The sequence below is a fragment of the Hetaerina americana genome, unplaced genomic scaffold, assembly GCF_022747635.1.
Source record: "Hetaerina americana unplaced genomic scaffold, ioHetAmer1.1.p SCAF_3, whole genome shotgun sequence".
In the NCBI taxonomy this organism is placed as follows: Eukaryota; Metazoa; Arthropoda; class Insecta; order Odonata; family Calopterygidae; genus Hetaerina; species Hetaerina americana.
In genome coordinates this window covers 52,049,989-52,065,682 of record NW_027286874.1, presented here as the reverse complement: position 1 = coordinate 52,065,682, position 15,694 = coordinate 52,049,989, and the positions used below count along the sequence as shown (strand labels likewise).

At 38.7% G+C, this 15,694-nt stretch overlaps 1 protein-coding gene across 1 annotated transcript in view; it reads right to left on the bottom strand.

The window, feature by feature from the left end:
- LOC139690677 (uncharacterized) overlaps positions 1-15,694 on the bottom strand; it is a 144,968-nt gene that overhangs the window by 24,335 nt on the left and 104,939 nt on the right. The window contains exons 4-7 of the mRNA XM_071588174.1: positions 14,271-14,362; positions 11,896-12,028; positions 9,116-9,228; positions 8,621-8,773 (exon numbers count right to left, since the gene is read on the bottom strand). Coding sequence (XP_071444275.1) covers positions 8,621-8,773; positions 9,116-9,228; positions 11,896-12,028; positions 14,271-14,362 — 491 coding nt within the window. The remainder of the gene's footprint in view (positions 1-8,620; positions 8,774-9,115; positions 9,229-11,895; positions 12,029-14,270; positions 14,363-15,694) is intronic.

Here is a 15,694-nt window from a genome sequence, read left to right as displayed (position 1 = left end):
TCTTCATCTCGCAAAATAGTATGAAATTCTTTGGGACCTAGGAGGTCCTGACAGAAATATGCAATCCATCCTTATAAAGTTCAAAACGGCATTAAATTACTCATATAGAAAAATGAAATATTTATTACTTCGCGGGAGAACATGAGTGCAGACGATCGATACAAGAGGAGGAATAATAGAATCTGCAGTTTTTCATTTTGCTTGGAAGGGCATTAGGTATGTTCACGCGCGGTTTGGAAGAATTCCGACAGCGACGAACACAGACCAGTGTTCACGGTGAGAGGACGTCTTGAGGTGGAATAAAGAATAAAAGTACAATTGCTATTTGTGCAAAAGATGCGGTGCAGTATTAAAAAGAAGCCAGCGAAATTATTCTTATTGAGAGTGGTAACCCTTAGGTAATAACAGTAGTTCACAAAACTAATATTATGATCCACGTACAGAGAAGATTGGGAGTCTATCAAAGATTTGATGGTACAAGTATATACTGAAGATAAAATGAGAACTTAAGTGTTCAGAAATGATAGAGATAAGATCAAAGGAAATGTATTCGCATTTAACCACATGAGTTATGCACATCTTTAGATAAAATGGGTGTTTGAGATTTATAATGGAAACGAAATTATTTTGGAAGGTATTTCAAGGGAAAAAATGAGATTAAAAAAACGAGCTTGGTAATATAAATTAAATAGGCGTTAAAGACTTGCATTTGAAAATTTTGTAGCTACCATTGCTTTATTTGCATAGTGAAAAACTGATATCTGAGCTTACGTACCTTAGAATTGAAATAATAATAAATAAATTAATTAGTTTATTAATATTTTAGGGTATTTTAGTACTTAGCACGCCCTTAGAAATTGCAGGCAATCAAAACTTATGTAATATAATTTTAAATTTTCAGCTCCCCCTGCACTATCTAGTTATCTTGCTTAATTAAATAAACTACGTAATTGGACAAACAAAACCGATCCTGGGCTCAATGACCCGTTGTGAATTGATGGTAAACTGTAGCTTTGATGTTTTTCCTTTTTTTAACGGCTTCAAAATAAGAATAATCCCTAAGAGACCACCTCTGTGATTCGCCCTGGAAATTAAGCAAGCGAAAAAAATCAAAGTAACCCCTTTACCCGGATTCCTCGATCCCCATCATTGCGAGGAACAATCAGAGGCTAATATTCGCAGCCGAGCACCCCTCCTAACTCCGGCCTTCTCGTCCCACCCCTCCAAACCCCTCGTTTCCCGTCTCATTGCGTCCTTTTCTTTCCCTTTCGTCATTTTCCTTCCACCCTCTCACCCCTTTAAGCTTACCTTTCTCAGAATCGACCCCTTTGAAAGTTGCAGCATCAAAAAAATTGGGATGAGAGAAAGGGAGGGAACTGAGATCAAGGAAGAGAGAGGGAAAAAAAGGCACCGCCTGCCTCTTATGCTTCCTCTCTGTGCCGACCTCTTCCTCAACCCCTCCGCCGAAAGTTCATCCACCATACCACTCTCCGGACTCCATCTTCGCCCCTTTTGTATCCGGCCCGACCTCTCCCTTCGCTCTGCTCCTCTCAGTCTCGACGCATTTTCTCCCGCCCTCGCCCTCTCGTGCTTGAGAGGCCGCGGGATACAACAAAACACTCACCCCTCTCGAAAGTAAGCCCTGCTTCCCTCTCGCGTTTCTCCTTCCCATCTTTGCCCCACACCGCACCCTCAAATTATCTTCCTCCTTCTCTCGATCCCCATGTCTTGCAAAATGCTTCTTCCTGAGTGTGCGCAGGGTGTGCGAGTGTGAGTGAACGGGAGGATATCCCTTTACCTAAAGACAGCGTCATCCGCCTCGAACCCTCCTCTCCTCCGCCCGTTCCCCCCTCCCTTCTTTTCACTCTCCACGTCTCGTGTAATCACGTCAATTTTTTTTTTCATTTTTAGTCATAAAGTTTTCCATTAATATCTCCCATTAGCGTTTTCAATCCTGGTTGGTCTCTATGCCCCCTACCTCTTCAGGGTCTTCCAAGTGAAAATCTCACTCACGAATATTTCCGAAAATGGCAATAGTTAGGCCGCGACCCTGTAATGGTGCAATTCTACCCGCTGCAATCGTTCTACCAGCTCTTTTTCTTCTTTTTTTCCTCTTCCTTGGTTAGATAAGCAATCCTCGTCTCCCATTTTAATTAGCATTATGATTGTATTGGGTGGTCTTTAAGCTGTTCCTCCCTACAAGAGCAGACTAGTTGGCTATTCCAAATCCTTAAAAGTGCCTATGCCCTTCTTTGTCGTTAGTCAGATTATGATTAACACCAGCACACAGATTTTCTCACCTTGGAATTATTGGAATATTATCTAAACTCATTTAGTTTCCATAGATACCAGCCCTACGGATATTGTGACTCGAATCTTTAGGATATTAGACACCGCAATTCGATCATTATTTCATTACATATTTGCCACTCTGCCGAAGTGTTTTTAACTCCCCATGACATATCAAATGTTAAATTCGACTTCCTTGCTGCTTCACTGATCACTGTTTATCTCTGCTCATTTCAACTGAGAGAAGACATGCCAGATTTTATTCCACATCTCTCACTCCAATTTCGATTTACGTTCCTTAACGACTCCAACCCTCCAGCCGCTTGTCTGCCGTTTCTTTCGGCATTACTAATTATTAATTCCTTTCACCTTCCATTCCCTGAAATAATCTTGCCATCCCATTCCATTTCCCGTTTCGCCGCTTCTCCGTTACCCATTCCCTCGCATCTCCTTAATCCCTCTCCCCGCCCCCGAACCCCTCCTTCCGCTTCCCATCCCCCGCACCCTCTTCATTTCCTGCTCAGGTCGCGCCACCTCACCCCTTCGCCTCGAACTATATTTTGCCCGCCCCTTTCTGCTACACCACTCTTGTACTCTCTGGAGCTTTCTTTTTTCCTTCTCTATCGCCACCGTATCTCTCCTTTCTTACGACTTCGCTTCAAAGCCTCCTTCTTCCATCGTTTACCCTCCCATTCACGTTATCCCCTTTCTTTCATTTTCTCTCTTTTAACACCTGGTTCTACCAAAACTGCACTCACTCATGTCAGAATTTGTATTTATTTAGGATTACCTGAATATTTTTCATCTTCCTTTCGCTATTATTTTGCTATACTTCCTCCCGGATTGGGTTTCTGAGACGAGAATACCAGTTTTGGCTTCCGACGCTTCCAAAGAGTTGTTTTTCAATGGTGGAGGGAAACCAATTTAAACTTTTACACGATTTAAATCAACTAAATTTGGATTCGGTGAAAAAGCATATCAAAGAAAATAATGGAAAAACATGAATTGCAACGTTGAATTACTTAAATCTTGAAAATACAATGCTCGAAAGCGAAATTTTCTAGACCTCAACTTTAAGTAATGAATGTTTTTAGAGTTTGTAATTGATAAGTACGATAAGTAAACTTTGGGCTCTTTATTAATTTTACCCAAGTATCTATTTTTTTTAATCCGAAGGAAACCGATTTTAGGAGCACCTTCTATCGATTGCAAAATGCAGCAAGGTCATTCACGCATTCCGTTAGCGGAAGTTATCTGACGTCGATGTGCTCAGCCTCAGGCTTAACCTCGAACCTCCGCCATTTTTGTGCCCAGGTAAACAAATTATCTGATCCAATTTTCCCACTGAGTAAACCTATCTACCCACAAGATTTTAATTGTTATCATTTTTAATATAATTAAAGCTGTCATATTGTAAAAGCGAGACTCAAACTGGCTCGATTGATCGTATAGACCGAGACAACGTTACCAATTGGTCCAAATAATAATATAATTTACAACTGCCGAAACGAAAATCTCAAGTGAAAGGGATTCATAGGCTCGGAGTAGCTCCGCCCATTCCCCATACTTCTTTATGAGCATGTTCCATCGCTAGTTTCTCTTCCTTCTCTTTCTCTCTTTCCCATCTTTCTCTCTTTGATTTATTTCTTTGTCATGCTCTTCTTTGAAATGATGAATACAAGCATCAATGATACTTCAACAATGCCTATACTTTACCTTCAGTGGAAGTGATAACAGTGAAAAATAAACGTTCTATCTCCAAATTCGGGTGCGGGCTAATGAAAAGCTATTCTGCTCTAAAACCAACTTTCTGAGTGAAATTTAACGCCTTTTTTAATTACCAATGCAGCGTTATACATCGTCAAACAAGGAGGTCGATGATGCAATTGACATAAAATACTCAGCCTCAATACCAAAAAGTTATTCAATAGACCCTGAGTAATTTTTATAATGCCTGGAGCGTCAAAGATTTTTTATTTCAATAGTGCCAGCTGCACCTAGAGGAGAAATTTTTAATTCCACTGTCAATGATTTTCATGGAAAAAATCGAATTGCATCTACTTCACTCCTCAATGCTTGATCCTATTCCCGTTCCAACCCAATTCTTATTTTTCACGTTTCGCCTGCCTCTCCATTCTATCTCCTCCTCTCACCCGTTCCCCAACTCACTTCAACTCGCATAAACGCGGTTCTCCCTCTTTCCCTCTCCAAGACCCCCACTCTCCTACCCTCCCACGCACCACCAATCCCTCGCCGGGCCAGCATCGCCTTCCCCTCGTTTCCACCCTTTTTTCCGCTTCACCACTCTCCTCCCCGCCTGTCGGTTCACTCGACGCTCTCCTCTATTCCTCCCTTTCCGCCGGTGCTTCAGTATCGCACGAGACATGACACCCCTTTCTTCTTGTAAAGCGACTCCCGGGTCATCACCTTTTATCCTCCTCGTGCCAAGGAGGCCTGAGACGGAATTGAGGGTTTCTCAAAGCAAAAAAATGTACAAAAAAAAGGCTTTTATTCCGCCCACCCTCCCATCCCCATTGGATGTTCGGGGAAAAATGGACGTGGGGCGGGGGGGCAGGAGGACGTGCGAATACGAAGTGGTTGATTGGAAGGGGGTGAGGGCGAAGCAGGGGGGATCACGGTGGGCGGGGAGAAATGGCTCTGAAGCAATGGCAGGCGGGAGACGTTCATCCCTCAGATGATTAACGTTACTTTTTCCCTTCCTTGATCCTTTCACGCAGCGTTTTCAATTAATTTTATCCTTTGTAAAGGTGCAGATGAAAGCCTGACTTTCGTGGAAAATGGTTTTTTGGCGAAAGCAGAATTATTATGCAGAGTTTTTTCAGAGATTTTCCAGCAGAAGATACTGTCTGCATTGACATCCGCGCGGATCTGCCAACATTTTTATCTGAAATGATTGTAATTCATATCCAACCCCAAACGCAGACTAAATGCATTCTTCTTAAAGGAAGTATAATTTAGAGACCTGAAGTCAAGTCGTGATTAACGATAATTTATTACATGCGATATATTTCATCCATTTTATTCCTATGTGTTTCCCTTGTTGACGAATTTCCAATTACCTCAATCACGAGTACATCTAACTAGCGCTATTTCTGTTTTCACTACCTGAAATACCAAATTAAACTTAAGGCTTATCTTAAGGTTAAAAGTTACGCAATAGGGTAAAGTCATTAATCATTATAATGAACACTAAAATCGAAGTTTTAAAATCAAAAGGAGATATATTTGAAAGACAAAAACCAATAGACGCATATTATATCTTAGAAGCATATATCAGACAAGTAAAATATTTTTCTAAAGCCATTGAAATGATACCCAATACACTCAATTCAAAATTTCATTCCTTAATAAACACCGATTTAAATTGTTATCTCATATTTTTCGAAAACAGATCAATTAAAAAATCGTATGAATAATGTCGCTCACAATGTTTTGGAGTCACAAAAAATGATCGCAGTGAATTAGATGTTTCATTGATAATGCAAACATTTGCTCGAGTTCCTCAAAAACATATTTATACGAATTAAATGAAAAAGTAACTGAAATAATATATATTTTAGTGTTATTTCTTAAATTCCTGATTACCTCCCCAGCATTGGTGTGGTCGTTGGTTAAAAATAAGTTTTCTATTTCAATTGAGTCCAAAGAATAAATTTCAGTTATTTCACAATCATACATGGCGGTTCAAAATCCCCCGGCGCATTTTAACCGATTTACTCAACGTCATTTGATGAAAAGCATACCGCAGCCTAACCAAAAGCCATAGGGACAGCAATGGGTGCCTGGAGTTTGCTCAGGTGCTGAGAGCTCGCGCACGTCCCGATACCCCTCGTTGAAGGCCTTCATCGGCCGCATTCTACGCACAATTACCGGAAAGTAGGTCGCAAAATCGTTCATTCGGAGGCAAGAGAGAGAGAGAGCTCCGCGGCCACACGAGATAGTGGTTTGTGTTTAGCCACAGGGCAACAGAAGAAAACACGGAGGAATTTAGTTTACAGGTATCCGTTTCGGATCTCCAGTTCACACCAAACCAACATGCCGCAGGCTAAGAATAAGTTTCGTTGGTTATCCATTGGACTTATTCTCACGGTGGAATCCGACCGCTCAGCTATGGCGTCGCCCTCTCCCGGGCTGCAAAAGTTTATTAAAGTAGCCAATCAAAAAATTGAGTGAAATGTGATAAGACCTATGGGGATTATAATAACTTCTCTGATTCAACTGCTACAGCATTGCGACTCGGATAAAGTTAATATTTAATCATTACCTTCCATTTTTTAGGTGATAGAGAGATCAACAGTTATCTAGAGCCACTCTGTATGTGGTGTCAGGTACTGATTACCTTGCATATCGGAGTATATAAGTAAGAATAATGAATTGGCTGTTTTGAGGAGCTAGGAACATACGTATCATAAATAGTTGTTTGATGAATATGATCATGCATTGCTATAATTAAGTGCATCAAACTCATGGTCAAACCTTTGAGGAGAGGAACAATTTTCTTAACGTAGTCGTCATTAATTTTTAAGTCATCTAGTAAAAATCTCTCGGTCAGAAAACCGTTAGGACTTATGATAGGGAAAAAAAGGCTAACAGCCATTAATAATTCATTTCGTAACAATTACTGAGAGTAGGTAACCATTGCTCCTATTGCCTTTATAATTACAGTTAAAATAAATCCTCATGGAAACTCTAAGAAGAATAAAACAAGGGGGCATCAACTTGGAGCGAGTAGGAAAGTACATTTCCGGACTCATAAAAGGTTTTATGTGCCGTTTTCAATTAGGCTAAGGCGCTTAAGTTAAAAGATTAATAATAAACTTTCCCCCGCTAAGTTTGAGCTTAGCTACCAATTATCGTAATGGATCTTCAATGGCAACATCTTTCGATAGCTTGTGATCACGTTGGCCTCTCATGTCGTCTTGTCCAATTTTATGCATCCTTTCCCATTTTTGCATGACATCGCCAAGTCTTGCTCGCCACCCAGACGGAAAGGAGCCAGCACTGAGAGGGAAGGAGACCCAGTCACTAGAAGAGTGGGACGAGTGGGAGTGTGGGGGGGATAAAGAAAACCAGTGTCCGAAATTTTACTGCGATGAGGCAAAGGTCGTTTTAAGAAAATGATACCGTAAAACGTCGCCCCCCTTCCGACACCGTAATTTCTTTCGTCTCTTTCCTTCGTCCCATTGCTCTGCAAATAAAGCGGAGCTCATTCCATAGGTGGATGGCGAGGAGGGATATAAGAGAGAAGGGGTCGAAATTGAGAGCAGGATCGGGAGAGTTTCCAAAGGCATTCATGAATCCCCCGCACACGCCCTTTGATCTACTCACAAAAGCTTTTTGCTTGGAAAAATGGAAAAAAATTAAGGAAAGGATTATTCCTTCAACAATATATAGTACACTAGCAAATGAACGACAAGCAGCATTATAGTATACGATATAAGGATGATATAAAATAAGATAAAATATTGCCTTGATCTATGAAATTCTTTAAAAAAAATACATTCCTCAGCATTTAGTATCAAATCTCAAAGATATTCTGAATATGTTTAATAAAATGAATAGCTGACGTTTCACAATGCATAGGAAATTCAGTTCAAATTTGTCTTTTTTAAAGGCACTATGTCTTACATATAATGATGAACTTGATCGGTGGTTAACATATCTTAACATAAAAAATAGTTTCGAGAAAGACTTCAGTAGAGTTTTGGGAGGAAGTATGCAGGAAAAATTACTATGTCAATGAAAATATAAATTGTGCGTTGCCATCAATTCAGTCACTACTCATTTATTATCACTTATTCTTTTCCTTTTTTTGCTCCAAAAAATTAATACCATCAGGAAGTTGTAATAACTATTCCTACCACTTAAAATGTATCGTTTTACTTTTACTTCATAAATCGGAATGCAAGGAACATGTTTTCAAAAACATATTCGCTCAATTCAAACAGATGTTTGTCATGCTCTTGTAAGCATATTTAATTGTTTCTGTTTTGGCTAAAAGCTTATTTTAGCGTCTGCAACAGAGTAATGTAATCTAGTTAATGCACTCTCCCGTGTGGGAGGTTATGAATTTGAAGATGATAAAACATTGATTTATCACGATCTCATCTTGGCAATTAATTTCATTGAATAATTCGGAACGTCAACTCTCGGCGTATATGGCATTTCCCTGAGACAACGGAGACAACCTTGCAAAGAGTTCTCGGATAGAATAATCGTCAAAAACCAGCGCCGTACTCCCCATTCAAAACTAGGCAGGAACATGCATAGAGCGAAAGGCCGCTGCGTGTAATTCAAGCCTTTGACTCACCCGTACGTGATGATGGCGCGCTTTAATCGGCGTCGATTGGAGAGTGAGTGGATCGAGGACGCTATTGTCCTCCAGCACACACGGTTTTTCTTGGCACAGCCTCACCTCCACGCCACCTGAAGCGCCACATTCGCTCTCCGACGACAGGTACGACTGCGGAAAGTAAAAAGAGGAGCACGAGATGTTATTTCTCCCGGCCGCAGTAAAATATGCGACCATCAAAAAGGCCGCAGTTACAGCATTTTAGGGGGGAGGAAGGAGGACTTGGAATTTCCAAGCCTGCCCTTTAGTTCCAGACCGGTAAGAGGAAAACGCATGCGTGCACATGAGGATTACTATCGAAAATGGTCGTTTAGGTGAAAGGCACATGTCAGAGGAGCCATGAATCAATTACCTCACGTCTCATCTGCGCACTTCCATCGTGAGAATTTTGCCAAATTTCACTCGGTTCAGGGACAAATATTTGTGAGAAATTGGCCATCCATTCTTACTCACTTCGATTTCCGTGTCGTTGTAGGCCACTCTGGTTGAGAGGCCGAGGCCGCAGGAGGACGAGCAGCTGGACCACGCCGTGAACCGCCTCGTGCACGGCAGCGGAGGCCTCGGGACTGAAAAATCAATCGCAAAGCATAAAGGCGCGAGTCCGATGGTGCGTGCAACACTCTTATACTTAGTTATGTCAATCACAATAGTCTGGTCAATGCTATTATTTTAAAATTTTTCAGTCAATGTCTGTACGTCCGGTACCATCTGATTTTACGGAAGATATCGGTGAGCACATTAGTTTCTGGGCTATTTTTTTCAAAAGACGTGTACATATTCAGTGATGATAAATTGCATGAAATGTATATCATAAAACTGATAATACTATAAAACGATATTTACACAAACAGTTGATTTATACAAGGGTTATTCATTTAGAGCAAATATTAACTCAACTTTCGGGTTGTACTGACAAAAAACTTCCTAACTTAAATCATATATTGATTCAACCTCTTTTTTTCTTTTATATTTTCGAGGTTTTAAATATCGATGAGGAAAGGGGGGAACAGATTCCCGGGAAGGAAGACTGGTAGACCAAGTCCAGGCTGGCTGGCACATGATGCCCGGTCGACGGGTGATATACATTCCATTTTTCGTTCAAGGCTCAATTAAGACTGGAAAATGGTCAAAAGCAAAAAGCAACTGCCAAAATTGAACCCATATCTAATGCTTGAGAAAATTAGCGTCTTCACCTGATTCCGTAAAATTTTTTTCCTGGTTTATCGCCTTCACGTTGAAGTTCAAAATTATGTTTTTCGTGAAATAGCCTTCAAAATAAATTCGGGGGTGGAAGTTGTGATTAGTGGAGGCGGCCAACAGCTAAGGTCCTTTGCACCATTAGGGAATGGTGGGTCATTTGGTAGGGGTAGGATAGATATTCAGAGGATGGAGAAAGAGTGGAGAGATGCCCGGTGTCGGTTTTAACCTTCTCTCAACGATAGGCGCCAAGAGGTCCACAGTTCAATATCTCTTTCGATGGATGGTGTACTCCACTTGAGGTGCTTTCCACATAGCACCCAAAAAAGGGGTTGAGATACAATTTAATTGATGGTTTCTGGCGTAACTTTATGGAACCGATTCATTATAAATAAATGAAAGGACTAACTTTGTAGTTCCGCACGAACGATTTATTCACACGACCCGGGTTTCGAAGTAAAACTTCATCATCAGATGAGGAAACTTCGAGGGTTGAGATACCACGGGAAAATCCTACTACCTTCCAACAATAATCCTCGGGGTGGAAAGCCCGCAACATTAGCCGTCGTAACTTGTCGGTTACCTCAAAATCAATTCATCTAGTAGAAAAATGTTTTTCACCATAATAAATGTTACGAGCGAAAATTGCGAAAAGAAATTAAGAAAAAAATATTTTCTAACCATCAATAATAATCTTAGAAATATCATCATTAACCCGAAAAATAGCGTTTTACTTTTTTATTTCTATCAACTTAATAGCATCTCAACTATGATGAACACGACATTATATACTAAAATTAGGAAATTCACTACTAGATAGGCTTTTAGTGTTGATAACATTTGTGAAGTACGATTTTAATAAATGGTTTGTAGAGGATGAAGACCACCACGTTCAATAATGGTGTTATATCATGACAACTGCATTTACCGCTAGTTTTGAAACAAGGCTGGCATGAGGACCAGCCAGTCACCACTCCTTTCCCAGAGAGGAAAGATCGGTTATTACCTAAACAAGGTATCATCAAGATAGGCAGGAGTAGAGAACTCTTTTAGCGTAGTGCAGGTATTTGTATACCATATTTCAAATGAAACCGTTTAAAAGTTGGCATCAGCACATATTACTGGAAAGAGAGCTAAATTCTGAATGCATATAATTGTTTAGAGTAATGATTTAATATAAAAAATGTATTTAATATACTGTCAAGACTTAAAGGAAAATTATTCCACAATAAATATTTTTATATTTTAATACGAAAAATAAATAGCCGTCAGCAGCCGTAGAGGAAAAAAGTTAAGAAGACATCAATGTTTAAAAATAAACTATGAAGGTAAAAATAAAATGGATATACCAGGTTAGAAATAAAAATTTTTCATGGAATGGACGTTGGGAGAATTCAGTGGAAGACTAAAGGCTAAGAGAGAAACTAATAAATCCCGAGAGATATGGGTTTGCTGAACATCAACGAAGAAACCGTGGATCTATAATGGGGAAAGCCTATATTACAAGAGACTGGTGATTCTTCAGATTCTCAAGAGTCTTCAGAACTCAAAGTAGGTGAAAGTTAGATATTTGCGGTGCACTTATAATTGATTACTACGGCAAATTCCTATCAGATTTCCAAAGAAACTGCGGTCAGATTCCTATCAGATTTCCAAAGAAAATGCGGTCAGATTTCTATCAGATTTCCAAAAAAACATCCCAGTCAAGGCAAATGAGTTTTACACTCTAAAAATGTTGCATGGATCCTATCAGATTGATAATGCATGATGATTATGACCACCCCATATCACTGGTGGTCATTGGGAATGTGATAAGCAGGCAGGAACATTGGAAATTCGGTCAAAAGTTTTGACAACTAATATTGTTATTTACGCGAACTAAAATACCAATAAGTTGCCACTAAATAAATTACAACATTTCTTTGGGTCAGTTACACTGCTCGGGTAACTAATTTTGCCACAGCTGAGAATTTTACAGTTGATGAAAAATGATGATTGTAGAAAGGTTGGAAGAGAAGGAAATGGATGTTCCTCACCGTTTGAAGAGTCGCACATCCACTCTCGGCAGCATTGTCCGGGTACTTCTACCAATCTTGGATGAAGGCAAGAAGCTCCCCTTGGGGATATGTTCTCTTGCGGGCAAAGCGAAGCGCAGGCGTAGGTCCCGTTCTGAAAATCAAGATCGAGAATGTAATTACTATGTGCCTATAGCTAGCTATATCGGTAGAGAGGATGCCAATACGATTCCACAGAATTTTAAATAATTTTAACGAATTGATAATAGTCTACACTCTGTGTAAATTTAGAGCATTTTATAAATTCACATCTAGGAACCTAAAATATAAAGCAGCGTCAATAAATTTAAATAAATTATATCATATGAGCGAATATTTTCCTAATACAAAATCCATTATCTTTACGGAATATGGAATGGAATTTGGATGTATATAATCGTCATATTTTTATATAAATGTTCAAAGTCCGATGTAAATATCAGTGTCTCATTGCTTATTTTATTTCGGCTTATTTTCAAAAAATTCCGGGACTATTAGCGTTCAGCTTCGATATATTCTAGCAAATCGCTGATTGCACTTTTATTTATTTCACCACGAACTCTTCTAGCGAGCATTTAATGAAAATTGATAAAAATCTCATGAAAACATTTTATATGTTTTCAAAGAGAAAAAAAATTTAGGAATAGCTCAAAATATCTTCAATTTACAGAAAAAGTGCTTATTAAGCTAGGTATTCTCCCGCCAAATTCTGATGCGGCTCAGAAAATTTGAGCTCTCACCCGTTACCCGTTAATTTTTTTGTACTGACCCCAAGCCAAGTAAAAAACAGGTGAATGAGTAATAAGTCCTTTCTTCACCTTTTTAAATTTCAATTTATTCATCCACATTTAACTTATGCCAAACGCGCGCCTTTCTCAATACCTTCTTTATACGTACACACAGCCTTCTCTAACGGACCTCCGTTCATGCCAATCTTGAATAAGTAATCTCTTTCACATACACCTACCATTTTTCTTCTCAAGCAATCATCTCTTTCATCGTACTTTGTTCTTTAATCCTCTCATTAAAGGTTTGCTTTCTGCTGCAGGGTTTGAAAGGATGCCAAAGATATAGCTTCTCAATGAAGAATGCGAGAATCTCCCCAATAAAATAGAGTGGTTTGCGTTCCATTTCCCCTCGAGGGCAGATCGGCAAGGCTGAGAAGTGAATCGCTTTTACTAACACCAGAATCGACTTCGGGCTTTCAAACCCGACTTTTTTCCAAGTGATTTTTGGGGTGTGGAAAACGAACGAGGAGGAAGGAGAAACTGGGATAGTGTGTAAATTGTTCCCAACGGTGCTTTCACTCAATTTCGACAAACGGTTCCCAAAGATCTACCCAAATCATTGGGTCCACGAACTTCTACGATAAATTTCATAAGAACATAGATAATATTAGAATTGCCAAAATTCTACAACCTAGTCTTTCTCTCATTTTTCGCCTACAGGCTGATTCAAGAATGAAGTCAGTTTTAATTATTCAGTTATAAAAATGCACTATATGGCATATTATTTTACAGAAATCAGTCCAATAAATTGCAAATATATCGCCGTTCTAGATATCAAAATCCTTAACGTATCATCACTATGAATTAATTCGTTTTGGTGCACATGTCGTCATTCTTATCATTGGTGGAATTTTGTATTTTTGGAAACGAATAAAAGTCACCTAAGAAATTTCGAACATGCGATCTTTCTTGCTTCCTTCATCGCCGCCACCAATGTCCGTCAAGTTCCAGGAAAAACCGTAGCTATTTAGAGTTACCATTTCATATGGATTTTTACAAATTCATCAATTTAAATTATAAGAACTCTTTCAACCATATTCTTTTGTTAACGGACTCACAAGCGACTCATTATTTTCCCCGAAAAAAATGTAATGCTAATGAAGGACCTGAAGCGGTCGACGCAAGAAACAAGTATTTGTGATAGATATTTCAAGCAATGTATTATTTTACTTGAAAGATAATTACTTAGTACTTTCATAATTTTCCCTCGGAAATGAATTATCGTATTCTCACGCTTTTGGTAGCTTCTCCAATATATTTTGTTAATTTCTTAATGCTAATTTTACTAGGTATTAAAAGTTATGATCATTTACCTTTCAATATATTCTCCTTGGAGTGATGGTAAATTGATCATATTTTTTAGCTACACATAACATGGATATTAACCTTTAAATGATAGACTAAACTGTTTCTGAGAATAATGACTTACTGTTATAGCCGAGGAATTTCACCAAACAGGGATGCTGACACTTGTACGAGTTAATCTACTTTGAATCATATGCCAGCTAAATCAGTTCAATTTCAAAGCATTATTAACAAACATCTATAACTATACGTAAATTGCCTTACCTGACAAGTACACTGTGTTCTGCAATCAAGAAGGAAAGATTCCCCGTTGTCGTATGTCTTGTTGAAGACAATACACGGAAGCCCCTTGATAACTTCTCAGCAAACAGCAATGGAAACATGGAAACCGAAGAAAATTTGCATGAATAAATAATTTACTACCGCAAAATTCAGACCGCAATGTATGTGAAATTAGAAGTACATCATGAATTATTGGATTCAGCCATAGGTTTGTCCCGGAGAAGCATTTCATACTGTTCAATCTGCAAACGACGTTGATTAATTGAATTTGGTCCGTTCCTGTTTGATTGCTTTCCCTCGTTAGTACAAAATAGTATCCTTTACACGTAGACACAAATCAAATCAAACGGAGGTAACTAACATGGTACTAAATCACTGCTGCAGTCTACCAAGAAATACCTAGTAAAATTAATTAAAAATTATTCCACCAATATGTTCCTATTTCCATTCAACCGATTACATCACAATTTCTTTCAAAAATCCTTCATTCAGCTTAGTAAAGAATTTCTAAAAACCTAAAAATATGAATATTCAGTTGCTTGCGAAATAATATTTTTCATGGATACCTTCTGGATATTTAACAATGTATTTGTAAATACGTAATTCCAACCAAACATCTAAACCAAAGCATATATTCTTAATGAAAAAGAGAATTAGGAGTCATTTTAAAATAATACGGACAGAGAAACTTTCCTTCACAAAGGAAGTCTTATGGACACTGGAAATTTTATTTGGAATTTTAATATTCCCTCAGTACTCATGTAAATAATGACGATAATTTAAACAATGAGAATTGGACCTTCTGAAAATTTGATATTTGTATTGAAAAAATCTCTGTATAAATAGTGTTCATCCATAAATAGTGGTATCTAACAGACCAATCGAAATTTATTACATTGAACCAATTTGAACACTCCTTTTGTTTCAAGGAAATCAAAAATCAAATGTTTTGAGATAAACATGGTAAAACATCACTAAATTCAATCTGCAACATTTTGAATCCTTTTTCTAAACATGCATTTATCTACTGTTCACCATCCCCGGCGCACATAATATTTGGTATAGAAAGAGGTTTGATACAATATATTTCTCAGCGTTCATGTAAACTTCATAACTTCGGATAAAGACTATGGGAAAAATTCAAGATAAAAATCAATGAAAACATTTTTGCCTTTGATGGGGCAGCCCTTTACACATCTGGCACATAAAGACAACCGTCATTAGGTTTGTTCCATGAGTACACGAAACACCAAAAATAACCCAACTCTAAGGTGATATTTTCTCCAGAGAAACCTGTGTGGGTGTGAATTATCACTGAGAAAGGCAGGTTTCGTCGGCTGTGAAATGATTTGGTCGTTATTCGTGTGCGGTCTGGAACTTCCTGAAGCGTGTAATTCATATTTCTC